The 26,377-nt window shown below is 37.1% G+C and overlaps 1 protein-coding gene across 3 annotated transcripts; it reads left to right on the top strand.

The window, feature by feature from the left end:
- Positions 1-929: 929 nt before the first annotated feature.
- On the top strand, positions 930-25,066 carry LOC133520565 (bifunctional purine biosynthesis protein ATIC). Of its 3 annotated transcripts, none has more exons than XM_061855068.1 (11): positions 930-1,107; positions 3,155-3,258; positions 3,952-4,168; positions 4,889-5,158; positions 9,077-9,189; positions 10,824-11,047; positions 16,213-16,461; positions 17,319-17,540; positions 19,471-19,648; positions 22,105-22,268; positions 23,994-25,066. In XM_061855068.1, the coding sequence occupies exons 2-11, from the start codon at positions 3,237-3,239 to the stop codon at positions 24,111-24,113; spliced, it is 1,779 nt and encodes a 592-aa protein (XP_061711052.1). In that variant the 5' UTR covers positions 930-1,107; positions 3,155-3,236; the 3' UTR covers positions 24,114-25,066. The 3 variants fall into 3 exon arrangements, with proteins under 3 accessions (XP_061711052.1, XP_061711051.1, XP_061711050.1); XM_061855067.1 differs by having other exon boundaries at positions 930-1,223; XM_061855066.1 differs by lacking the exon at positions 930-1,107 and adding an exon at positions 1,230-1,374.
- The last annotated feature ends 1,311 nt before the right edge of the window (positions 25,067-26,377 follow it).

The following is a 26,377-nucleotide window of genomic DNA, read 5'->3' as shown; positions in this document are numbered from 1 at the left end:
AATATATTAACCTAAAATGTAAGAAAATAATCTCTGCTTTTATAATAAATAAAGATATATTATAGGACACTATTACACAAATTGACTTAGTCCTAAAGTATGCATGGCATGTGTTGTGTGTACTTAGACAACGATATATATATATATATATATCACACCCATACATACATATACATAGAAAACACCCATGAATCAGGAACAAATATTCATGCTCATCACACAAATAAATGCCCGTAACATGATTTGAACCTGGGACCATCGACTTCATGGGCAGGGTCACTGCCAACTAGGTCAGACCGGTTTTCATGATTAACAGACATATAAATACATAAAAAGTTAGAGCACTGATAAAGGGTTGTTGATAACTGGATGCCAAAAAGCATGATTTATAGATGCATATTAGCGCTAAATAATCAGTTGATGATCTCATTAGTCATTAGCAAACACTTGGAATATAAACTGTAGATAAAGTCATGTTTATCCAAGTCTGTATGTTTTCAGATGCAGGCAGTGGGTGAAATTTGTTGGGAACGAAGACCTCATACATCTTCTCTTCATAAAAGTTACATTTATTGAAACATGTATGTGCAGTTTATTTTGAAAATAAAGCTTTATTAATAAATAATAAAAACCTCGACTTAAAAACTGTATAAAAATAATTCGGGTCCACATTAAGCTCGACCACGTATTAGTCCACTCAAAAAACTATCCACTATATAACATACAACTTAAATGTGGACTCGATACTAACCTGATTTCGAGTACAACATCTGTAGACAGGAGTCTAGTGTTTCAACCCTCCCCAATTTATCGATATCGATAAGAAACGCAAGCGTGTAGCGTACTACACTATTTAAATCGCTTATGTTGGTACTATAGGTCTTTGACAGTTCTTTGTCGTACATTTTGGTAATGAATTGCGAAATAAACTGATTCCACTCGCTAGTATGGGAGTCCCGTCTCTTAAAACGTAGATATTATATGCTCTTTGGTCCGTATTATGAAGTTTGGAACCTCTTTAAAAAAATAAGTGGAAAATAACCCCCAATTAATGTCAATAACATAGTAGTACCAAATAATATTCGTCCTTAATTTGTAGTCGAGAAGGTTAGTATTTTAACACAGGCTTAGAATACCATTTTAATTTTACAAGTTTCAGCTTCACCGTACCGAACGAAACCGGCACCGGCTTAAGCTATCGCAAACTTAGTTTTAAAAACTGGGTAAGTTGATTCATTTCTAATTACCAAGTACCTACTTATAACACTTTTATAAATGTAGTAGTTTATCGATGTACAATGTTACTGAAGTGATTGAAGCTCGATTTCGACAGCAAGTAGACCACAAAAGGGTTATATTATCAATTTCCTCGTGGTAAGACGTGGTTAAGTAGTGTTGAAACTTCACAAACTTTTAAGGAAAAAAAGTTGAAGTTTATACATTTTTGGAAGGTCTTGTCTAACTAACCGTTTACAGAAGTAGATACTAAAATCTATTATGAGAAAGATTTTTATAATGTGGTGCATAATATGATTTAACTAGGTACATTGTGGCTTTTAGAACATATTAAAAATTATTTCAAATGGGTCACTTACTTGACATGCTCGCTCGTTTAAAATAATTTTAATATGTCTGAGTCTTATAGGAGTTTTAAAATAATTTTAATATGTCTGAGTCTTATAGGAGTTTAATATTGTGGCTTATAGAATTCATTACATACATTAAAGATTTTAGAAGTTATAAGGTGACCAAATATTACTTATGAGTTGTTCTTAACATATTGACTTCTTAAAGAAATTCATTACCAATCTATTTCTTCTCGCTTAGTTCATTAATTTATGTAAAAGTAAATTAAGACCCTTATTGGAACGGTTATCATGAAATTTATAAATCAAATTTTCCTTCCTTGGTAATCTTCCTTAATTTCCAATTATATAACTAAATCAACTTATATTGATAATCAGCAATTAATGTTGTTTGCTCTAACTTATCAACTGACTGAAAGTGAAATATTTGTCAATTATATCATCACAGACATACATAAGGCAACAACAATAATATTTTCATCACAATGTGTATTGACGTACGGCAGTCAGGGTTGTCACATGCAAACAATATTAAATAGTAATAAATCCATCTTTGATTGATAAGCATACTTTGGTTGAATGGGGGCAAAAATGCATCAGTGCTAGTGACTATGGCAGAGGGAATAAATATATTTTCCACCTGATTTTGAACTTTATTTTAAAGTGATGACTTATAAATAACTTTCATTTACCCTCAAACTATTTAAGTCAAAATAAAATTGCCCCCTCAGACTGAGGTATGATAATAAGTACAATACAACCCTAAATATATGTCACCATAAAAATTACACAGAAAAATAAAGATGAATCTAGTCTTCATTTTCCTTACAAAATACAAAAAGTTGTACTATTCATAAATATAATTGGTTCATTCAATTCATCTATAGAAAATTATTTCTTGGCTCATAAATTAGATATCAATATCATACAGACAAATCAGAAGTATGAAATGAATAAAAAAATATGCTGTTAGGCGGGTCCATACATGGCGAGCATACGCGCGAGGCAATTTCCTCACGCACAAACCGGCCAGTGTAGACGTGCCTCGGCCGAGGCGGCGCGCTCAGGCGAGGGAAACGGTCAGGAAATTACCTCGCGCGTATGCACGCTCTGTGTGGACCCGCCTAAAGAGAAAAAAATACAGCCAAAACAATGTTGATCAATGTTCTATATGTCATAATTTTGTTATAATTGGCATTTAGGTTGATTTCATAATTTTCAGATGTGTGGATTCACAGGGCGTTAATTTTTCCCGTATACCGTATACGGAATTTTATCCCATACCTTAATGACAGCAAAATTCGTATGGCAACTTCCAAAGCCATGTAAACGATTTTGAAATTTGCTTTACAAATTTTACTGTCACTATGGTATTCGATAAGATCCCGTATACGGTATACGGCAAAAATTAACGTCATGTGAACCTAGCCGTAGTGTTTCCCATTTTATAATATAAAAAAATGAAAGTAAATCAAAACATTTTAATATAGGTGAAGCCAAGAATTTATTAAAAATAACAGATTTTGTTCAACCCTATGAATATGTAATAAACAAGATGTTGTTATCAGGAACCCCTGCGAAAGGTCATTCCATATTAACACAGGCGATTGTTGACTCTCAGTTGATTTCTACTTCTTCGAACATACAGACATGGCAGCCAATGGAAAGTTAGGTAAGTCATATATTTTTTTATAAGCAGAATGTAGAATGATGGTCGCTATGACAGTTCCTTCAAGTCTCTTTAGGTTGGGCTTAATTTAAAAAATAATTGATAAAATATTTTTTACCACATTTTTATTATTTAAATGTTACATTTCCAAATGGATTAATGTGCTAAACTTCTACAAACATTTTACGTGATAGCTAGGTATAGGTTGTAACTGATCAGGGCCCATAACCTTTTGAAACAAAGCATAAGTAATAATCCTTGAATGCTATGATTAATAATCAAAGAAGCCAGAAATACATTGAAAGAATAGTACTTAAGTACAAAACATGACCTGAGGGCCTGTTTAGTTGATGCATTCAACTCCTACAGTTAATTTCTTAAAAATTTTAGTTTACTTAGGTCAACAACCTTCCCGTTTACAAATAGAATGTAATCAATATGTAAGGTCACATGCTGTTGACTTAAATTAATGAAGATACAAATACCTTATTCGTCGAACATAGGTGTATACAACATGATACTGCATATGATGGTTATACATTTGCTTGTTTCAATATATCGTACCCAAGGCATACCAAATTATGTTTAGTTGATAATATCAATTAGCATGCAACCTGCACTAAATTAATCATCTATATTTTGTGCTTCAAGATAAGTTTCAAGTCATCAAATTGGTACAAAATTTTTGCATTCCAGCGCTTCTCAGCGTCTCCGACAAAACCGGCCTGGTGCCGCTAGCCAAATGCCTGTCAGACATCGGACTAGGTCTCGTCAGTACTGGGGGCACGGCGTCCGCGCTCCGCGCCGCCGGGCTGCAGGTGCGCGACGTGGCCGACATCACTGGAGCCCCGGAAATGCTCGGGGGACGCGTCAAGTCGCTGCATCCTGCGGTGCACGGAGGGATCCTGGCAAGGTAAAGATCTGTACTTGTTTATAACTTAACTTAGTGGTTCCCTGGGAAGGTGAGGGTATGGAAGGAGTATGGTGATGGAAAAAGTCTTAATGCCATTAGCTATATGCTTGTTAGACATCGGACTAGGTCTCGTCAGTAGGGGGGGCACGGCGACCGACATCACTGAAGCACCGGAGATGCTCAGTGGTCGCGTCAAGTTTCTGCATCCTGCAGTACACGGTCACATACTGGCGAAGTGAAAATCTGTTTACTTGTTTACCAAATAACCTAGTGGTTCTTTAGGAAGGTGCAGGTGCGGGAGAGGTGTAGTGACTTGTTGCCTGTTTTACGAGTGATGATATAATTAGCAATGTTATTGTTGCTATGTTGCTTCCAAAATTGAGTAAGATTATTAAAACTGCATTCTGTGAGTGGACCTATTACCTATAGTTTTGGTATAAAACAACAATGAATGTTTTTTTTAATGAAGGCACTTTAAATCTTGAATTTGGTCTGAGTATTTGACATTTAATACAAATATTTTAAAAAATTCTGTAAGTCTGTGTTTGAGTTATCAAGACAGTAATTTCATTAATTTCAGAAATGTATTGGTGGGATTCATCCTTACTATCATAAAATAAGAGACACACACACAACACACATTGATCAGCAGATAAATATTAATTGGTCATTGCATATTTGTATCTTTCATTTGTAATTGTCATAAAATTTCTTTCCCAGGCTAACTGACTCCGATCAGGCCGACATGAAACGCCAGAAGTTTGACATGATCAGTGTAGTGGTGTGCAATCTTTACCCCTTCGTCGACACCGTAGCCAAGCCCGATGTGACCATCGCAGACGCTGTGGAAAACATCGATATCGGTGGTGTTACTCTTCTCCGGGCTGCGGCAAAGAACCACGACCGTGTCACGATCCTATGTGATCCTAGCGATTACGTCAGTGTTATTGAGGAGTTGAACCAGAAGAAACAGACTTCTTTGGAAACTAGGTTAGTATAGCAACTGTAAAGATGTAGAACATAACTCTATGGCCTCGTTAAAAGTGGCTCAGACTTCTTTAGAAACCTGTCAATAATAGGCATTATTAAATACCAAGGGCGGATCCACCGTTGTGGGCACGATGGGCATGCCCACAACCCTAATAGGGTGCCCTATTGATTCGCTTGGTAAAATTACGCTGATTTTCGTTTCGCAGACGCTTTGGCAGAGGACGGTTTGGCAGAATTTCATTACGCAGAGTAGTCAGTTGGCAACTTGGCATAACATTGATAAGCAGATTTACTTTTGGTAAAATAATCGTTTAGTAACCGTCACAATTACCCGAGAAACCCTTGGTCGAAACACGATAGTTAGAGTGATTTTTAGTATTAATTAGAAATTCGAGCATGTTAATACCAGCTGATACTTATTTACAAGAATAATAATAATTTACTAACATTACAGGGGCCATTGTTTTTAGCTTAAGGAGTCTTAGAAACCTAAAACATTTACAAATATTAGTACAAATTTCTAAAAATAATACCAGCTTTTAATTTTCAGGCGTAGGAGTTTTTTAGCGTAGTTATCTGTTTAAACGGCTGATGAGGGGGGTGGGGTTAGGGTTGGGGGGACGGCACGGTAGAATGGTCTCGCGACCCCGTGGCGTCCCCCAATAACGGTAGAGCGGGCAACGCCGCAGGGGATGTTAGTGGGTATTCTCTTCCCCTCCCTCTGTTTAACAGAGGGAGTACCGGGAGGAGCGAGTCCCACATACCACCCCCCAAGCTGGCCTCCCCAGCCAGGGGGTGAGATGCGTAAATGCATTTACCCCTGCGTGAAAAAAAAAAAAAAAAAGGGTGGGGTTAGGGTCGGCAACGCGCATGTAACTCCTCTGGAGTTGCAGGTGTACATAGGCTACGGAGACTGCTTACCATCAGGCAGGCCGTATGCTTGTTTGCCACCGACGTAGTATAAAAAAACGGCTCCATGGACTGCAATAAATTGCTTGCGATTTCCGATACATTACTTTATACCCCGATAATACGTATGTAGTACCGCAATTGCTAAACTAACTAAACTGTTATAATTTAACTGTCACTATATTCGAAATTAAATGTAAAAAAACGTTACTCGAGTAAAATTTGTTTAATTGGACAGATTACTCTGCCAAATGAAATTCTTAGGTTACTAATGGATTACTAAGTTTTTTGCTAAATAAGAAAGTAAGAAATAAAGAAAAAAAGACACCAATTCAAAGACCCAAAAGATTACCAAAAGTTTTTTGCTTGATTCTCATTTTCCAAAGAATCTATCGCAAAAACATAAACGCCAAATAATCATTTTTCCACTCAATACATAGCATAAAAATGTATTGCATGAGATTTTTCGAAAAACAATGTTTATACATTTCCGTATTTCAAAAATTTTTGTCCCCATTTTTATTCCTCGAATTATTTAGTTGCCGTGCTTTCATAGAAAACCGGCCTTTCCATTAAATGTTTACAGTATTTTTTTTTTAATAAGCCTCATGTTTCAGCTTCCTATCTCTGTTATGTTCTCAGAAATAAATTTATAAAACTTTTTATAAATAATTAAAAAAAAAAACCGCACTGGCTAATGCGATCTACTTAAACTTTTGGTACGGTAATCTCTATGTAGATACTCTACTATCCTTTAAATAATGTTTTATTTTTATTTAAAAAAAAAAATAAAAATAGACTAAACATGTTTGATAAACTAAAAATTGTTAAACATTTTTAAACCAAGTGAAACATTTTGGTGTAATGAATGTTGTTTAATTATTGTTAGGGAAATGGTAATTTGTTAAATTGAAATCTGTCAAATAAGTATATAGGGAAAATTTGATTGAAAAATGTATAGTTGGAAAAAAAAAACTTGGGAAATGAAATTTGGTTATTTTTTTTTTACCCGACTGCCAAAGGGAGGATGTATTTCGTATGTATGTCTGTTTCTTTGTGGCCTCCTGTAGCCTAAACGCCTTGATGGATTTTGATGTATGAGGTATCGTTAGATTCGTCTTGATCACGGGAGTGTCATATGGGATGTTTTTTTGGGGTTAACTAAAAAATTATAAATAAAAAAAATAATTAAGTATTATAAAAAAACAACAAACCCGACTGCACACTAAAAAAGAGGAAAACAAGCCCCACAAGAATATTGTTGTTGATGGTAAGTATCGCAGGCGGGGACCAAGAACCAAAATGACTATAAGTAACCCTGTTGGTCCCCGCCTGCGATACTTACCATCTACAACATTATTCTTGTGGGGCTTGTTTTCCTCTTTTTTAGTGTGCAGTCGGGTTTTTTTGTTTTTTTATAATAACTATTATTTTTTATTGTAAAATAGCAATATTCCGCAATCCTTCCAATAATTGTAATTGAACGGTATGTGAACCTAGACTCTACCAAACGTTAGTCGACTAAAAGTTACATCTAGGTACGAATAAATCCCTTTGCCAAACGATGTTCGGCGAAACGTTGTCTGCGAATCGATAATCTACAAAAAAAGCGGCCAAGTGCAAGTCGGACTCGCCCATGAAGGGTTCCGTACCATTTATGACGTATTAAAAAAACTACTTACTAGATCTGGTTCAAACCAATTTTCGGTGGAAGTTTGCATGGTAATGTATATCATATATTTTTTTTTGATTTTTCATTCTGTTATTTTAGAAGTTACGGGGGGGGGCACACTTTTTACCACTTTGAGAGTGTCTCTCGCGCAAACTATTCAGTTTAGAAAAAAATGATATTTGATACCTCAATATCATTTTTAAAGACCTATCCATAGATACCCCACACGTATGGGTTTGATGAAAAAAGATTTTTAGAGTTTCAGTTCTAAGTATGGGGAACCCCCAATTTTTTTTTTTTTTTCTATTTTTGTTTAAACATCTTAATGCGGTTCATAGAATACATCTACTTACCAAGTTTGAACTGTATAGCTTTTATAGTTTCGGAAAAAAGTGGCTGTGACATAATCGGACAGACAGACGGACATGACGAATCTATAAGGGTTCCGTTTTTTGCCATTTGGCCACGGAACCCTAAAAATAGGTCTGGGAATCATTAGGTACCCCCTATACTTGTGACGTAACACTTTCACGGTCTATTGAGATCGATAGGCTGATGATCGTTCATGAACGATGATGATTGTTCATGAGTGAGTTCGTACTCCGACTCGCACTTGGCCGATTTTCGGGTGGCTGTGACCACAACCTTTTTTGAGGGCTGGATCCGCGCCTGTTAAATACCATTACACCTTCTAATGATCAGCTCAGTTGCAACTATTTCTGTGGTTTGGCATTAGTAACATTTCGCAACGCGTCTAGTCCGCAGCTTAATATACTTAATCTTAGGCATTTCTAAAAATCATGACTGTGGCAAGCTTCTTGAACTAGCGTTAACATAGATCATGTTGTTATCGTAAAACATAAATAGCCAAGTTACCAAGTGTCAATCAATATCTTATATGTGATAACCTTTCAGCTTGTCTTCAATTATAAATATTAACTTCTACCTATGGAAACTTGTAATATTGGCTTGCTATTTCTATTTCGCAACCTATTTTGTTACTGTAGCCGTAAGTTTTCCTAAGTAATAAAAAAAAAAAAATTGCCTTTGTACATCCGGCATCAGGAGTTTAATTTAATTTAGTATTGACCACATTCTAGTAATATTAGCAATAAAAAGTTATATTTAGGATATACTTTGGCTATCTAGTTTGTGATTGTTTTTATACATTTGATTTTATACCTTATCGCGATAGTCATAAAGTTTATATTCTAGATATATTACAAGTGGCATTATTCAAATATCGACTCTATTAGTATACTTAGAATTTAACCGATTTATTTGTGATATTCAGGCTGAATTCTAAAACTTATTCTAAAGAATGGTCCTGTTTCCAGGCAAAAGTTGGCCCTGAAGGCTTTCACCCACACGGCAGAATACGACACGGCGATCTCTGACTACTTCCGCAAGCAATACTCCGCAGGGAAGGCCCAGATGACTTTGCGTTATGGTAAGGGTTGTACAAACTATCCAGCTTTAGTTTAGCTTTTACATTTTGTACATAGTTAGTTTAGCTAGTTAGTAAGTAGTAATATTTGTACGCCAGTCATGGCAAACAAGAATCGTGATGTAATTAAACATTTAACACCTTGTATATATACGCTTGTTTAACGCAAATAAACGATCATTCATTCATTCATTCAATGATTAGCCATTCTAAAATACTGTCATTAATCACTTTTTATCCGACAACGCAACGCAAACGAAGGTAATGAAATGAGTCTATGCATAACATGCATGTATGTATGATTGTTCCTTTGTGGCACGCTAGCAATCAATAGTATTGGCTGATTTATTATTATTATTATTATTATTATTATTTATTATAGACAACATAATGGTCCACATAGTTGTTAGTTTTGAACTTAATCTACATGTTAGTTTACTAACGCTAATAATAAATTAATAAAAGTGATTTAGTCCTCTGGCTCATTTTGCACATAAGAGGACAATCAAACTTATTGGCTATCATGCTTAAAATGCTGTTGCCACTCCCGCGCACCCTGTCAAGCAGTGAGGCAGTTTTCTTGCGCCAGACGGCATCGAAGCCATCTGTGCGCGCCTCCGCAAACATGGAAGACGCGCTGCAGAACCGCGGGAGTCTCAACAGCATCCTAAACGCATTATTGTATTGGATGCGCAGGGCATCGTAAGCACGTTGAGTATATCTAACCCACAGACTTGACGTGTACAGCGATGTACAGTAAGCCTTGAAAAGTGTAGTTTTAACTTCAACTGTACATCGAGCAAATCTGCGGGCTAGCATGTTCGCTCGAACTGACAATGCCCTGCGCTCCCTCTCCATATCTACATCGTCCTTCAGGTCGTCAGTCAACAAATGCCCCAAGTACCTAAACTGTGTCACTCTTTCTAAGGGTACACCATTAAGTGTCACTGGTGGAAAAAAGAAAGGACATTTATTTCCCGCCCTGAACACCATGTAGCTGGTTTTATTCACATTGTAAGACAAACCATGCGATGTCGCGTACTTCTCACAGACACCAATAAGCTGACGCAATGCACTGACTGACGGAGCCAGCAGCACCATGTCATCTGCGTAACTCAAGTTATTGACACAGACTCCGTCAACAAAGCAGCCGACATGAGTGCTACTGAGCTCCTCAATCAGTGCATTCATGTACAAACTGAAGAGCAAGGGCGAGCTTAACCCTCCCTGCCTTACGCCGCACTCCAGCCGACATGGCGTCGAAAGCTCGTTTGCCCACTTCACTCGATTTTCCTGATTCAAGTACCAGTACTTAAACAGCGAGATCAACTCATTCAGCGAGATTTATTTTACTTTTTAATTTTCTTGTTTGAAGGAAAGTTGCCACTACTATTTTAAAATAAGGTTGAAGGAGCTTTAAATAAGCTGACATGACCTTAAAATAAGGAACACAAGAAAATTTTACGTAACGTTCAAGTTATTATTTCACGAAATGAAATGGGTCTTACAGCTATAGGAATAATGTGCACCCAAGATGTACAGTGTTAGCTTGCATTACGCTTTTCTATCTTCGACATTTGGCATTGCTTCAAATCAGACGAATTGACGGTACAAAACTAAATGAAATGCTATTTCAGGCATGAATCCCCACCAGAAGCCAGCCCAAGTGTTCACAACCCGCGACCGCCTGCCGCTGACAACCGTCAACGGTTCCCCCGGCTTCATCAACCTGTGTGACGCGCTCAACGCGTGGCAACTAGTACGGGAACTGAAGCAAGCCCTTGGAGTTCCTGCCGCCACTAGCTTCAAGCATGTGTCGCCCGCTGGCGCCGCTATAGGATTACCTCTTACGGAGCAGGAGGTTAGATATGTTGCTTGTAATCCTTCCAAGTCCACCGACCGCCACACAGGTCGCGACCTGTGTGACGCGTTCAACGCGTGACAATTAGTCGGGGAATTGAAACAAGCCATTAGAGTTCCAGCTACCACTAGCTTCAAGCATGTGTCGCCCGCTGGCGCCGCTATAGGATTACCTTTTACGGAGCAGGTTAGACTAGATATTTTGTTACAAGTGACATAAGGGTAGTTTGTGATAGTTAAGTGTTTATGTTACGCCAGCCGTTGACCACTACGTGTGATTATCACTAATTGACCAATATTAATTTTAGTGGCATAGCATATTACATTACAGTTGGCTCCATCAGCCACCTGAGACCACGAACATTGCTTCCACTAGTCAGTACAATTCAGTTGTCATAGCCGAAACTGGCCCGGACAGGACGATGCACTGTACGACGCCAGACTTGTGGTGGGATATGTATCTATTAACTATTAATATTTTTTTTATTTTATTTTTTTTATTTATAGCCTCATATCAGAAATACATTTTTTTATACTGTATCTATAGTTTTTCCTTAATCTACGATAACCGATTCTGTGTGCCTTTGGGCAAAGGCCTCCCCCAATCTTCTCCACTCTTCCTTATTTTGCACTAATCTGGTCCATATTTTAGTCCTTCCAGCCATGTCTTCTATTTCATCGGACCATCTTTTAAATTGCCTACCTCTGTTTCTTTTATGTCCTCTAGGATGCCATAGTGTTACAATTTTGCTCCATTTATCTCCTCCTCTAATAGTATGTCCAGCCCACTTCCATTTCAGTTGTTTTGTTTTGTATGTCACATCAGTAAATCCTGTTTTGTCTCTTAAATCCTTGTTACTTATTTTGTCAATTCTTCTTCTCTTTAAGATGCTTCTTTCCATGGCTCTCTGAGTTATACTCAACCTTTTACATTGTGCTTTGGTGAGTGCCCATGTCTGGCAGCCGTATGTGAAAATTGGTAGAATGCATGTATTGAAGAGTTTTCTTTTGATGTGCATACTTGTTTGACTATTTTTCATGACCTCTTTAAGAGATCAGTATCTCTTCCACGCGTTTCCAATTCTTCTGTCTATTTCCTTTGTTGTTGAGTCATGGTTGGATATTAGTTGACCTAAATATATATATTCTGTTACATACTCAATGGTGTTGTCATCTATTTTTATCTCTGTGGCCTCCATACTATTAGTAGTCATTGCTTTAGTCTTCTGGAGATTCATAGAGAGTCCGACTGCTTTACTAGCTGTATTCAGTTCTACGAGCATTTGCTGTAACTCTCTTGCTGTACTCGCGAAGACCACTATGTCGTCCGCGAATCTCAAATGGGTTAGTTTCTCGCCGTTTATATTTAAGCCGTTATTTGACCAATCAAATTTCCGAAATACTTCCTCTAAAACTGCTGTGAATAATTTGGGTGATAAAGGGTCGCCCTGTCTTACTCCTCTTTGTATATTTATGTCACAGCCTTCCTTTTCCAATTTAATTCTTGCTGTGGTGCCTGTGTAGATGTTCTTAATTATCCTTATGTATTTGTGCTCGACACCCTGATTTAGCAAAGCTTTCCAGATTTTTGAGTGGTCGAGTGAATCAAACGCCTTGCAATAGTCTACGAAGCAACAGTGATAATGAATGTTATATTCTTTGCATTTTTCTGCTATCTGTCTAGCTACGTGTATGTGATCCACTGTAGAGTAGTTGTTTCTAAAGCCTGCCTGTTCTCTCGGTTGATTTTCGTCTAAAGTTTTGGTAATACGGTTTAGAATAATTTTCGAAAATACTTTATACATATTTGACATTAAGCTTATAGGCCTATAATTTCCTATGTCATCTCTGTTGCCCTTTTTGTGTAATAGTTTAATTGAGGATACTGTCCATGATTTTGGTATCTTTTCTGTTTCCAGGATAATGTTGAAGATTTTAGTCAGGAGTGGTGTAATGATCTCTTTTGTTTCAAGTATCGCTTCATTTGATATATTATCAGGGCCTAATGCTTTGTCTCTCTTTTGAGTGCTGATTGCTTTTTCGACTTCGCTTTGCATAATCGATGGTACTTTGTCCGAATCAGGTAATTCAATTTGTTCAGTTGATGATTTTTTTGAGTATAAGTCGCTATAGTAATCTGTGGCAGTACTTATAATGTCTGGTCTTTTAGTTTTGTCTTTGCCGAAAGAATTTTTTAGTTTGGGTATCCATTGCTCCTTTCCTTGTAGTAGTTTCATGGCTTTTTTAGTTCCTCCGGTTTTTTCTATTAGGTTCTCCAAAGTCCGTAGTCTATGATCTTTCCTGTCTTTTCGCATATTCGTTCTTAGTTCTTTACTTAATTGAGTAATGACTCTTCTAATTTCTGCTGTTTTAGGAGAAGTTTCTAACAATTTTGCTCTGTTTTCCATGATTTGTTTTGTCTTTTCTGATAGTATGTCTTTGCCTTTTCCAAATCTCATTTTTCCATTGTTATATTTACTTAGAATATTTGCGAGTTTGTTGTAGATTTCTAGTATATTCCATTCTGAAAGATCTTCATCCATGTTCATCAATTCTTCTTCTACTTGTTTGTTTGTTAATTGTGGTTCATTATTTTTCATTATGTCTTTCTGGTGCTTTGTGAATTTCCTGGTAGATTTAATTGGTGTAGGTTTTAGCTGGGTCCGGACCATTCGGTGGTTAGTATTAAAATTCAATTTTGCAATGACATTACAGTCTTCGAATGATCTAGCACGGTTAGTGAGTATATAGTCAATTTCATTCTTATAACGACCGTCAGGCGATGACCATGTCCATCTTCTGTTTTGTTTTTTCTTGTATATTGAATTCAAAATTACTAAGTGTTGTTCAAAGGCTAAATCTATTAATTTCTGTCCGTTTCTTGTTCTTTTGCCTTGGTAGTGGGGTCCCATTATGATTTCCTCTCCGTCTCTCCTGTTCCCTATTTGAGCATTGAAGTCTCCCATCAGGATTAAATTTGTTGGACTTATTTTTGTTAATGTGTCATTTAATTTTTTATAGAATTCATTAATGGTGCTGTCAGAGGATTGTTCTGTAGGAGAGTACACTTGTACTATGGTCCATTCATTCTTATGTAAAGGTAGCATGATTTTGAGGACTGCTATGCGCTCTGAAATCCCTTGGACTTCAACAATATTGTGTTTCAGTTCTTTATGTATCATGAAACCTACTCCATATTGTCCTGGCGTCTCGCCCTTAGAGTATAGAACAAAATCGCCATAATCTTCTATTTTGTCGCCCATACGCCTTACCTCACTGATACCTATTATACTCCAATTTATGTTCTCCAGTGCCATTGTTAATTCTAGCAGATTATCTTCTGTTCTCAGTGTGCGTACATTTATGGTTGCTATATGTATCTGGTTCGTTTGTTGATATTTTTTTGGGGGGATATGGTCTAATTCCCCACGGGGACCAGCCGGGTTGGGGAATGTTATTTTTGTTGTGTTTTGTATGCTAGTTCTATTTATTTTAGTCAGTGTTTTCCGGTTACCGTAGTTTAATTGTTTTTTGATTGAGTCTGTTCAAGTGAGCTCCCTTCCTTTGTAATTATTTTATAATTATTCGTTTTTGGTACTTTATTGGGCTGAGAGTGTGGCACTCTGTTCTCTCCTGTTGTTGTACTGAAATTGCTTGGAGGGGTCTTGGGTGGGGAAGATGGAACCCGCTTTCTTTTATCATTGTTCTCTTTCTTTTCACGTTTCTCCTTCACAATAAGTTTATCATTTTTAATGATGGCATACTTGCCAGATTCTCTGGCTTCTATCATTTTTGGAACTAGAGCCTTTCTTTTTTCGAGGGTCTCTTTTGAGAAGTCCTCGGTTACACTTATATTCTTTGGGAAATTCTTTCTGTTTTTAAGGAGTTCCATTTTTCTCCAGCCGAGGGTGAGTACTAATTTTATTGGCCTGATTCTTGAATCTTCCTTTTTCCCAATTCTTTGCACTTCACTGATCTCCCACCTATCCCAGTCGTTGGACTTTATTGAGTTCTTATTGATACCATTTAGAGTTTCCAAAACTATGTCCATAAGTTCTATATTTTCGTTTTCCTCTTCTTTTATCCCAAAGAGTATTATGTTATTTTTCCTGGAATCAATTTCTAATCGCTTCACTGTAGATTTTAGTTTATCTATTTCTATTTTCATTTCTGTATTTTCTTGAATGATAGGTTTTAGTTTTTCATCAAATGCTAGGGAAAGGGATGTGTGGACCGACTCGGTAATAGCCGTGGTCTGCTTTTCTAACTCGTCCTTCAGTTTCTTCCAAAGCAAATCAAACTGTTCCTCCATTGTAATTTTTCCACCAAAGACGGGTAACTTTTCTACCCTGGCCACACTGGGTGTCAAGAACCGTAAAAAATTATAATTTCTGAACGCAATTCGATTTATTATGTTGTTTAGACTGCCGCTTCTTTTCTCTATGTCACTTTATAATTTTGACAGTGACAGATAACCTCACTTCAGTAAGATCGTTTTATATTGAGTTATTAGCACTGTAGTCACTGGATATGCCGAGTTTTTTATTTATTCCGACGCGCGGCCAGTTAAACTTTAAGGGGAAAGTCACTACTTTAAGCTATTGTTCTTTTTCACACTGTTTCGCGTAAGAAATACGAGAGCGTTCACATAAGCGTCTGACGTATTGTAAACCGGAACCGGAACTCTCTTAACTATTAATATATGTATCTATTAATTCTTAATCTATTAACTGAGCGCCACCTAGTCCATCCACTGGGCCTTACTGAAAATCAGCGTCGCAGAGTGTACCATGTGGTTCATACCGCGACACCATGCTGAGTGAGGACCATTTAGCGCAACTCTTAAATTTTGTGTAAATATTTTTAGTTAGTTTAAAATGTTATGTTATTGTGCTAATAAACGATTTTTTTTCTTCTTCATTTGAGAATTTTAGGTTTTTCGATGATAACTTTTTATGGTGTTGACAAAAAAACATGAAATTTGAGAGGGAAATTCCAGAACAGATTCCCAAAATCCTTACCAAATTCCATATATTTTTATTAGTATGGCATCGTTCCACAGTGCAAAGATGTTACATAAGCATAACCGTCTTTAACATTTTTATCATATACCTAGCATAGAATTCCATAGTCAATAAATGGTATATAATATTGAAATGGTTCCAGGCCGCAGTGTGCATGGTGGGCGACCTGCCGCCGCCGCTGCCGCCGCTGGCGTGCGCCTACGCGCGCGCGCGCGGCGCCGACCGCATGAGCTCGTTCGGGGACTTCGTGGCCCTGTCCGATGAGTGCGATGAAGTTACTGCCAGGATCATCTCCAGAGAAGTGTCCGATGGTGTCATCGCCCCGGGTTACAGCAAGGCAGCGTTGGAACTGTTAAAGAAGAAGAAGGGTGGAAGCTATTGTGTCTTGCAGGTCAGTATAAAAACATAGTTAAATAAGGACGGTTGGCGAATGGGGGCTAGGCGAAAAATGGAAGATTTTTCCATTGCAGCCCTCTTTTCTTTAAATTCTTTCTCAAGAATAAGTAGCCTAATTTCACCGACTTACAAAAAAAAAGTGTATCATATAATGACACAGTTGCCAAATAGCAACAGCTTCTAAGCAGAAGCAGATGGTAACAGCGATGATCATGATTCGATCCCCGGATGTACTTATATCCAGATATTACTTTTTTTTTGCATTTGTATTTCATATTTTAGATTGACTAAGCGTTTAGTTTCAGCTTGTACAAAAATGTTTTCTTATGTTTAGTTGTTGTTCCTGCCTGTAAGTCGTATTTCTGAACTGATTTGTGAAGTTTTCTGAGCAATTATTTCGATAGTTATTATTGTGTTGATTAAGTTTTTGATGTGAAAACTTCTTTAGCGGCGTTGTGCACTTTTTGTGATGGGGAAAAAATGTTAAACTCGCGACAGGTCACCGACAGATTCGTCTGATTGAAAATTCGTAAGACGGACACGTGACCTGATCGAAAAACTGTTACAATGTCATTGAAGCCGGTAGTCAAATTTTAAATGTAATATAAATTGTCATGTTTGTGTACAATAGTGTAATAAATGAATATTGTATTTTACCACATAAATGATAGTACTTTTATACTGATAGTTAAAGCAATTCATGCAAATTTATTCCATAACCATTCCAAAATATCAAAACTGCACAACGTTAATATTCAAGTTTTCACTTCTGCCGGCATTCCCGGAGTGCAACACGTTGTTTTTTTTTTTTTTGTTATTTAATTCCGATGGACTCATGGAAACTCATTTTAGATGGACCCCACCTACGACCCAGCCCTCCTCGAACAGAAGACAATCTTCGGTCTTACCTTAGAACAGAAGAGGAACGACGCTGTAATCACGCCGGAGTTGTTCAAGAACATTGTGACTGACAAGAAGGTGTTGCCTGAGAACGCTGTTAGAGATCTCATTGTGGCTACGATTGCGCTCAAATACACGCAGAGCAATTCAGTGTGCTTCGCTAGGGATGGACAGGTTAGTACAACTATGGGAGAACTAGTAAGGTATAGCGAACCGTCGTCTCGCGTACAGGTCAATTGACAACAGCTGGCACAAGTAGAACAAATGAGTGAATGAAAATATATATGTGTGTATGACTGTATACCGATACATGTTACACCCGTATAATGAATGTTTCGTTCATTCCATTCGTGCCAGCTTTTGTGAAACAACCAGTATATTTTTGGGACTGAAAAACTTGGTCTATCTTAAAGAAGGTTATATTATTAAGTCTAAGAACTTGGTTAATTCAGTTTGTGAGTATTTATAATGCATGAAACAATTCACGTGCGGCAACATTATTGTAATGTAGATCTTGTGAAACAGGGAATGATTTGCGTGATAGTATTAGACTTATACAATTATAACTAGTAGCATTAAGGAAAAGGGCAATCATAAGGCTGCTGGAACTCTCAAAAATGCTGTCTACAGACATCAGATATTTCGAATGAGCATCAATTTTAACTTGGTTAATATGGCGCCCAATAATGGAAAAAAAGACTTTAAATATATTTTTCTCAAACTTGCAATGAAATATTGAAATGACTTACTTCAAATTAAGCCCGGAAATACTACGTATCCGGTGCGATGAAGACAGGGTTGGGCAAAATACTGCCTTCATCGTATTTGAAATACAAATTACAAAATACATTAAAAATTGTATTTGAAATATAAAATGCAAATTACTTTGGTGACAGGTATTTGAAATACAAAATACAAAAATACTCTTTTCAAAATAATGTATTTTAAATACTAAATACATTTTACGATTTTTTGAAAACTTATGTGCCGATATTTTTTACAGGTTTTTATGAATTAAAGAACGAATTTCCTTCCATAAAACTTATTTCCTATAAGTATGTATTAGCTAGCTAGGAATATACGTATGGTAGGCATAAGGCATGATAGATTTTTTTTTAAGTGCCTTAATAAAGATTATACATTTTTTAACGACGTAAATAACGAACAACTTATTTTACATGAATCTTTCCATGCATTTTGGCGTACCCGTGCGCGCGCCACATTAATATACGCAACTTTAGAAGTTGTTAGGAAAAGTATAACAGATAGCAGGTTTATTAAAAAAAAAATCTCAGGGGAGGAAGAATCGATTGACATTCTCCAAAAATTTCATGCATGTAGCTAATTATAAGACAAGTTCAGAGTTGTTGGTGAATGAACGTATCCAGTTAATGGAAACATTATCTCGACTGGAGCGGAGGAGCAGAGGTTAAGTTATTTTTTCTTATTATTAAAAAGATAACTTATTATAATTGCTCCCAGATGCTGACGGCCTGCCATTTGTCATGCAAAGACGATAAAGACATCGTCATTATTCTTGCTAGATTCTTACAGATTCTAAATAAATAACTTTTGCCAATCCTCAAGGGAGCAGTATTCTGGATGCCATCGCATTTTATACCTATAAACACACACCCACTCACTTAGTCTAGCTTAGATCTAGCTAAATTTAATAACATTCCATAATACGACTTTATAAAATGTATTTTGTAGAAATGTATTTTTAAGCTTTAAGTATTTGAAATACAAAATACTAAATACATGTGAGTATAGTATTTGAAATACAAATACAAAATACGTAGACGTATTTCAAATACATGTAATTGAAATACTGCCGAACCCTGGATGAAGATGATATATGTAAAGGAATTTCATACAGTTTTACACACCTAGGCCTATAAAGCAACCTTCTTTTGGGCTACATTTTTTTTTTCATTGCAAGTTTGAGAAAAGCCCTATACAAATCTCGGCCAGAAACGGGGTTGCCGGCCGCGTATCCCTATCCGGGGTATATATCTACTTGGCCTGCAACCCTTCGTTTCCCGGCCTCTATAGTAATGTACTATTACTAGATGACAGATGAATGTGTAATTACTTGTGGCAGGTTATCGGCATCGGAGCAGGTCAACAGTCCCGCATCCACTGCACGCGCCTGGCGGGCAGCAAGGCGGCGCTGTGGTGGTCGCGCGCGCACCCGCGCGTGCGCGGCCTCCGCTTCAAGCAGGGCGTCACGCGCGCCGTGCAGGCCAACGCTATCGACAACTTCGTCAACGGGACCATTGGTCAGTGTTGCAGCATATCGTCAGATGTCAAACAAAACTCACTAATTAATACCTGTTCAGAGCCATTGTGAACCATAGTATAAAAACAAGGTTGATTTTTTGGTCATCATCTGGTAGTTAAAGCATCGCTATAAGACAGTATACTCGCGCCGTGCATTCTAATGTTATCGACTACTTCGTCAACGGCACCATTGGTCAGTGTTGCAGCATATCGTCAGATGTCAAACAAAACTCACTAATTAATACCTGTTCAGAGCCATTGTGAACCATAGTATAAAAACAAGGTTGATTTTTTTGGTCGTCATCTGACAATATGTATACTCGGCTTCGATGGTAGTTAAAGCATCGCTATAAGACAGTATACTCGCGCCGTGCATTCTAATGTTATCGACTACTTCGTCAACGGGACCATTGGTCAGTGTTGCAGCATATCGTCAGATGTCAAACAAAACTCACTAATTAATACCTGTTCAGAGCCATTGTGAACCATAGTATAAAAACAAGATTGATTTTTTTGGTCGTCATCTGACAATATGTATACTCGGCTTCGATGGTAGTTAAAGCATCGCTATAAGACAGTATACTCGCGCCGTGCAGTCTAATGTTATCGACTACTTCCTCAACGGGACCATTAGTCAGTGTTGCAGCATATCGTCAGATGTCAAACAAAACTCACTAATGAATACCTGTTCAGAGCCATTGTGAACCATAGTATCAAAATAAGGTTGATTTTTTTTGGTCGTCATCTGACAATATGTATACTCGGCTTCGATGGTAGTTAAAGCATCGCTATAAGACAGTATACTCGCGCCGTGCAGTCTAATGTTATCGACTACTTCCTCAACGGGACTAATGATTAGTACGGTTGTGTCATGTATTCGGTGTCGAGGCCGGAGAGAGCAAAGGCGCTCACATCGGTTTTTCTTGGAAAAATCATATTAATAAGCTATGTAAAAAATTAAGAATTGTACTAATAAAACTTCACCAGTTAAAATATGTATTGGCGCTGGCTGACTCTCTGCTTTCTTATGGTCTGGCATGCTACGGTAGACTGCTGACATTTAAGACTTATCTAGATAGGATTATGTCATTACAGATACGCTTTATGAAATTATTAGTAGACAAAAAAACTAAAATTAGCTGTAAAAAAAGTGATTATGAGGAATTATTTGTGCAATGCCGTATGCTGCCGGTTCATAGGTAGGTAGGAATTTTGCTGGCCTTAGAGCAGTTCAACAAAGATGAATTTAAACCCTACATAAACCGCCCTCGCCGTGTGGTGCCGGCGTTTAGAATAGCACCACCCCATCTCGTCCCGTGGGTGTCGTAAAAGGCGACTAAGGGAAAACCGACGGACGGGCAGCAGCGTCCGTTGAGTGCCTTCATTTATATCTACTGCGGTCCTTCCAACCACAACCAATTTCACCAACTCAAAATCTAAACTAATTCTCTATCCAATATCAAACATTTCGCAAATTTCACTCTAATTATAACACAAACCAAATTAAATTTCACCGAAAAACTAATAAAAACGCAACAACCTAAAACATAACTAAAATTTCACAAATCTCAACCTGGGCCCATGGCCGCCCGTACTCAATGCGGGGACCATGGGTCCATCAAAGCTCACACACATAAACAACGCCGGGTCTCAAAAACTGAGCATCACCATTGTTTGACTGATGGTGATGCCGGACCCGGCATCGCATAAAACACAAATATCATTCGCATATGTCACCTCGGGCACAGGGTCGCCCGTATCCCTAGCGAGGGCCCTGTGTCTTCAAATGACTCATTAAAACTTTCAAAAAAAAAACCGCCCTAGATTAACAAGAAACAATAGTAAGAAAATGTTAGAAGTTCCGTTGTGTGGTAATAATTATTATGGAAAAAGAAGTAGGAAGTATTTGGTCCCCAAATTGTATAATAAAATACCGTATGATATAAGGGAGTGTAAATCCCTTCAGATTTTCAAGTTTAAAATAAAAATGATTCTCTTAAGCAAAATCAAATTGAAATTACCACCATAAGCAATAAGATGTACTTAACAAGTAACTAGCCATTTAGTTAAGTCTACCCATCTATGTTTTAAGGGAGTCCCTCTGCCAACAAACTGTCCTGCAGTTTGGCAGAAGAGTTGTTTTGTAAAATGTGTTATAGTTATTCTGAATAAATGATTGATTTATTTATTTATCAATTGGATGCAACCGATCGGCAAGGCTGCTCTATAATGCGATTCTCAATTGGTCGTTTAACATAATATGTGTCGTTTTTATGCAAATAGTACAATATTGTCGCTTGCCACGAGGATGCTCTAATAGGTTATTCGTATAAAGATGTAAGCAAACTTATAAAAATGAACTATCATAAGGATCATCATACGACGTCATAAGTATAAGTAGTGTGTTACTAATATTACTGTAGTAACAAGTATAGTATATAATCCCACCCCCCAGGCACGGACATGCCGCTGTCGCAGTGGGAGTCCCTGTTCGACGGCCCGGCGCCCGCGCTGCTGACGGAACAGGAGCGTAGCGAGTGGCTCACGCACCTCGACAAGGTGGCGCTCGCTTCTGACGCCTTCTTCCCGTTCCGGGACAACATCGACCGTGCTGTACAGGTCAGTTATACACCGTCCACAGACCACCTCGACTACTAACTATGCTTATAAACGCTTCCCTACAAATTTAAATTTATAGTTTGACAACACAACTTGTTAGTCAGTGGGTAACAACTAGGAAAATTATGGTCATCCCTTTCTTTGGGGTCCTAGTACTAGCGTAAGACAAAGACAGTATGATTCTCTCTATGTTTGAAATGAGAAAGTACTGGGCCAAACTAAAGTATGGGAGCGCTAAGTTGCGCCCACACAACCAGTACTCGTGTAAATTGTAACGCCACACAAGTCTTATTGAACTTACTGTGGGACTTAATACATTTATATAATAATGTCTTATAATATTTACTTATTAAAGATATTGACTCAAGTTTAGCTTTGGGGGTTTAGGAAAAACTTGGCTATATGTATTAAAGGGTAATATGGTGTAAAATACAAGTCGGTTGTGCTCAAATTTTAGCATTTTACAAGTAAAACGGCAGTATGGTGAGAGAAAAGTACCTACAGTCAGCAATAAAAGCTGGTACTACTTGTAAAAATGAATTTTATTTTTGCCAAACACTTATTATGACAATGCACAAGAAACTGTTGATAAAAAAAGTTACCCATTTCGGTCGACCTGATAACGTTATCACAGAACTTGTTATCTCTTTAACGTCTGGCGCGTGTAAAGTTTTTATCACCTTCTCTTTTTACGGTTTATGGAATTCTAATATTTTATCCCTTTACACAAAAAATATCACAAAAAAAAATTAAACAAAAAGATTCGACATCCCAAAACAGTATGTCCATCATTCTAGTCTTCTACAGCAGTTTTACTTTGCAAAATGACGATGCTTTCCGAGAGCAAATACGTGACTTGGGTACTATGAAAATATCAAAAAAAGTTTATAATTTTATTGTACAAATGGCACTTAAAGTCATAAGTGAGAGTTCCCTCGATTTCTCCATGATCCCGTCATCAGATGACGATATTGACAATGGGACCAATAATCATACCCAATAAAATTGAAATCTGTCTAATAGTTTCTGAGTAACCAGTGAACATACCTTAAGAATCTCCTTTTCTCAAACTTGTAATGAAATGTTGACATGACTTACTTTAAATTAAGTCCGGAAATACTATATATCAGGTGCGATGAGTGAAGATGATATATAAATGAATTTCAAATTATGGCACGTCTTGGCATTCAACCATAAAAAACCTATAAGCAAAATACTGCCATTATGTTTTCTTTTTCTTTTTTTGTCTTTTTGTGTTTTTTTTCTTTTTTGTGTTTGTTAAATATTATATCAGGGATTCAAAGGAGGGGAACAAAAATTTCATTATTTTTGCGCTACGACGCACGGTTTAGGAGATACAGCCCCATAAAGTTTTTTTTTTCAGTCATGCAGTAATCTTTATAGGGCTATATCTCCTAAACCGTGCGTCGTAGTGTAAAAATAATCAAATTTTCGTTTCCCTTTAAATCACCCGAAAGTAATAATAACAATCATCATCAGCAATCATCATCATCCTATTTTTTTTTAAATTATTTCATTGCAAGTTTGAGAAAAGCACTATACAAATCTCGGCGAAAAACGGGGTTGCCGACCTCGCTACACTCGGCCGTCTATATCTACTTGGCCTGCAACCCTTCGTTTCCCGCCCTCTATAGTAATGTACTCTTTTTCCAAGTCCGTTAAAAAGCCATCAGTATTGTACCTAAGGTATTTTTTGGTCAACAGTGCGGCGTAGAGTACATCGGCAGCCCGGCCGGCTCCAACAACGATGCTGAGGTCATTACAGCCTGCAACGAGCACAAGATCACGCTGGCACACACCAACCTTAGGCTGTTCCACCACTAACGAGCCTACCATCCTACCCTTCTTTGGAGTCTAGGGGTATTTTGCCAGCCAGAAAACGGATTTGAGTTTTTAATTTTAGAATTGAATTTTGGCTATCGCTTCAAACGCGGTCATAGCGAGGGCTTAGGCATGAGTTCTATGTCCACGGACGCGATATCGAGTAGACAAAGACATTATGAATTCGAATCTAACTTTACAACTTGCAAATTACAAACTCTGGGACTCAATGGGTTAAGCTGTTTTTAAATCTCGGAACTAAAATGACAGTTCGGTTTGCCAAATTACTTTCTCGTTTTTGTACCAATTTTGTATTAAAATAACGGACTACTTGGACTAATTGAGGCAACCTAACTCTTATGTGTCTGCTAATATATAGCAAATCTAAAGTTGCACCAACCATAAAAAATATATGTAATAAAATATATAAATACCTAAAAAAAAATTAAGATTTTTCTGTAATTTTGTAATATAATGTACCTACAAGTAATTACAGTTGTGGAAGAGCGCGACGTCTCAACACAGGCTTTGTAAGCCTAAAGAGAGGCCCCAGCAAATGCTTACTATGTCTGTAAATAGATAATAGAAATATTTTTAATTTGTTTTTTTCATACCAACTATGAACATTTCCATAGGTATAATCAAATTTGTTAAGAACACAGACGGTTTGGTGGAATCTGCGAGTTCCTATTTGCTTTACTGTGATCATGCTAGCACGCGTATTTTATCGTCCCTCGCGAAACCATTGGGGACTCGATTAAACTGCAAAGCAATTAATTACATTTTATTGTCTATTCATCATTCCATATTTTTATTGTTACAATTTTATTATATAAGTAATTGTTAGCGTTTTTAAGAGAATGTATTTAGAGTGAATCTCTTTTATACTCGTATTTGTTAAAAGTATACATTGTGCCTTGTTAGACTTTAAGGATTCAATAAACGTATGACGTTTATTTTTTGTTTTATTTTATTATTAAAAAAATAAAAACTATAGAACGCGTTTATCGCACGATATAAATAATAGCCTTATTTATAGATGTTAATAATTTATTAAACAGCTTACATTATATTATAAGACATATCATACGACATTTTAGACATGAGGCTATTTGGAACCAATTGGAACTGCGGGAACAAGGGTCCTTTGGTTTCTTTGCTGTAGGGGAGATCTTGTCTGCTCCAATCTAGGTTCTCCCAAAAAAATGAAGAGGTAAACTAGTATAAATTGACCTGGAGATCCGAACAATATGCGTAATAGAAAAATATACTTACGCTGATTATATGAACCGATTCGATTAGTTGTCTGAGGGCCTACCCCGAAGCACTTCATCCTTTCGTTCCTCTATCGTTCGAATATGCAAGCGCGATAGAGAAGCAAATAACGATTTTCGCGATGTTGTAAACAACTACGTAAATAAAATTGATAACACGAAACTGCACGCTGGTTTGATATGATTGATTTGATAGAAATTTAAAAAAGCTAAAGCAAAGATGATCAGCCGTTTTTGAATTATTGCAAATTTTCTTAGTAAAAAGACATACACAGTGCTGCGAGCCCCGTTAACACATTGTGTTGTTTTGTATGCAGCTATAGACCACCGGTTTCTGGGGTAGTGCGCCGTTTTTTGTCTGGCAGTGAATGTGTTAAGCATATTCTAACAAAACGGTGACTACGGAACCCTACACTGAACATGGCCGGACATATTGCTCTTGGCCGATTTTTATTAAGTAGTCTATAAAGTGTTCCGAAGGTCCACTGCTGGGCAAAGGCCTGCCTCTTAGACTTCCAATCCTCCCGATTACTAATGGGTCCACACAGCAGAAGTTGTTAGTGGGCAAAATGTTCAAAATTATCTAAACCCAGGTGGGTTTATTTACTTACCCAATTTAACGATATTAGGTATTTCTTTAAATTGAGTAAGTAAATAAATATTCTTTATTGCAACACAAAACAATAATAGCAGATTTACAATAGAGATAAAGGTAGCAACAGGGTGGTTATTGTTGTAAGCGATCTCTTCCAAGCAACCTTAGGGTAGCAAAATAAAAAAAAACAAAAAAAATCTAAACAGGTAGTGCAGGAAAAAAAGAAATAAGAAAAATTACACATATATTAAGCAGATTACTACAGCACATACAAGTAAATAGTACAGTACATTTGGTAAATTAGTGTTTGTAGATCATTTTCCTTTACGGACCTACGTTTTCTTTGTGTGATATCAATGTCAAACAGAACTTTAGTAGTGACTGTTTTAACAGGCCTT

Source organism: Cydia pomonella, chromosome 8 (assembly GCF_033807575.1).
Source record: "Cydia pomonella isolate Wapato2018A chromosome 8, ilCydPomo1, whole genome shotgun sequence".
NCBI classification, from domain to species: Eukaryota; Metazoa; Arthropoda; class Insecta; order Lepidoptera; family Tortricidae; genus Cydia; species Cydia pomonella.
Note: the sequence above shows the minus strand (reverse complement) of the source record. Positions and strands in the feature narration are given on the sequence as shown.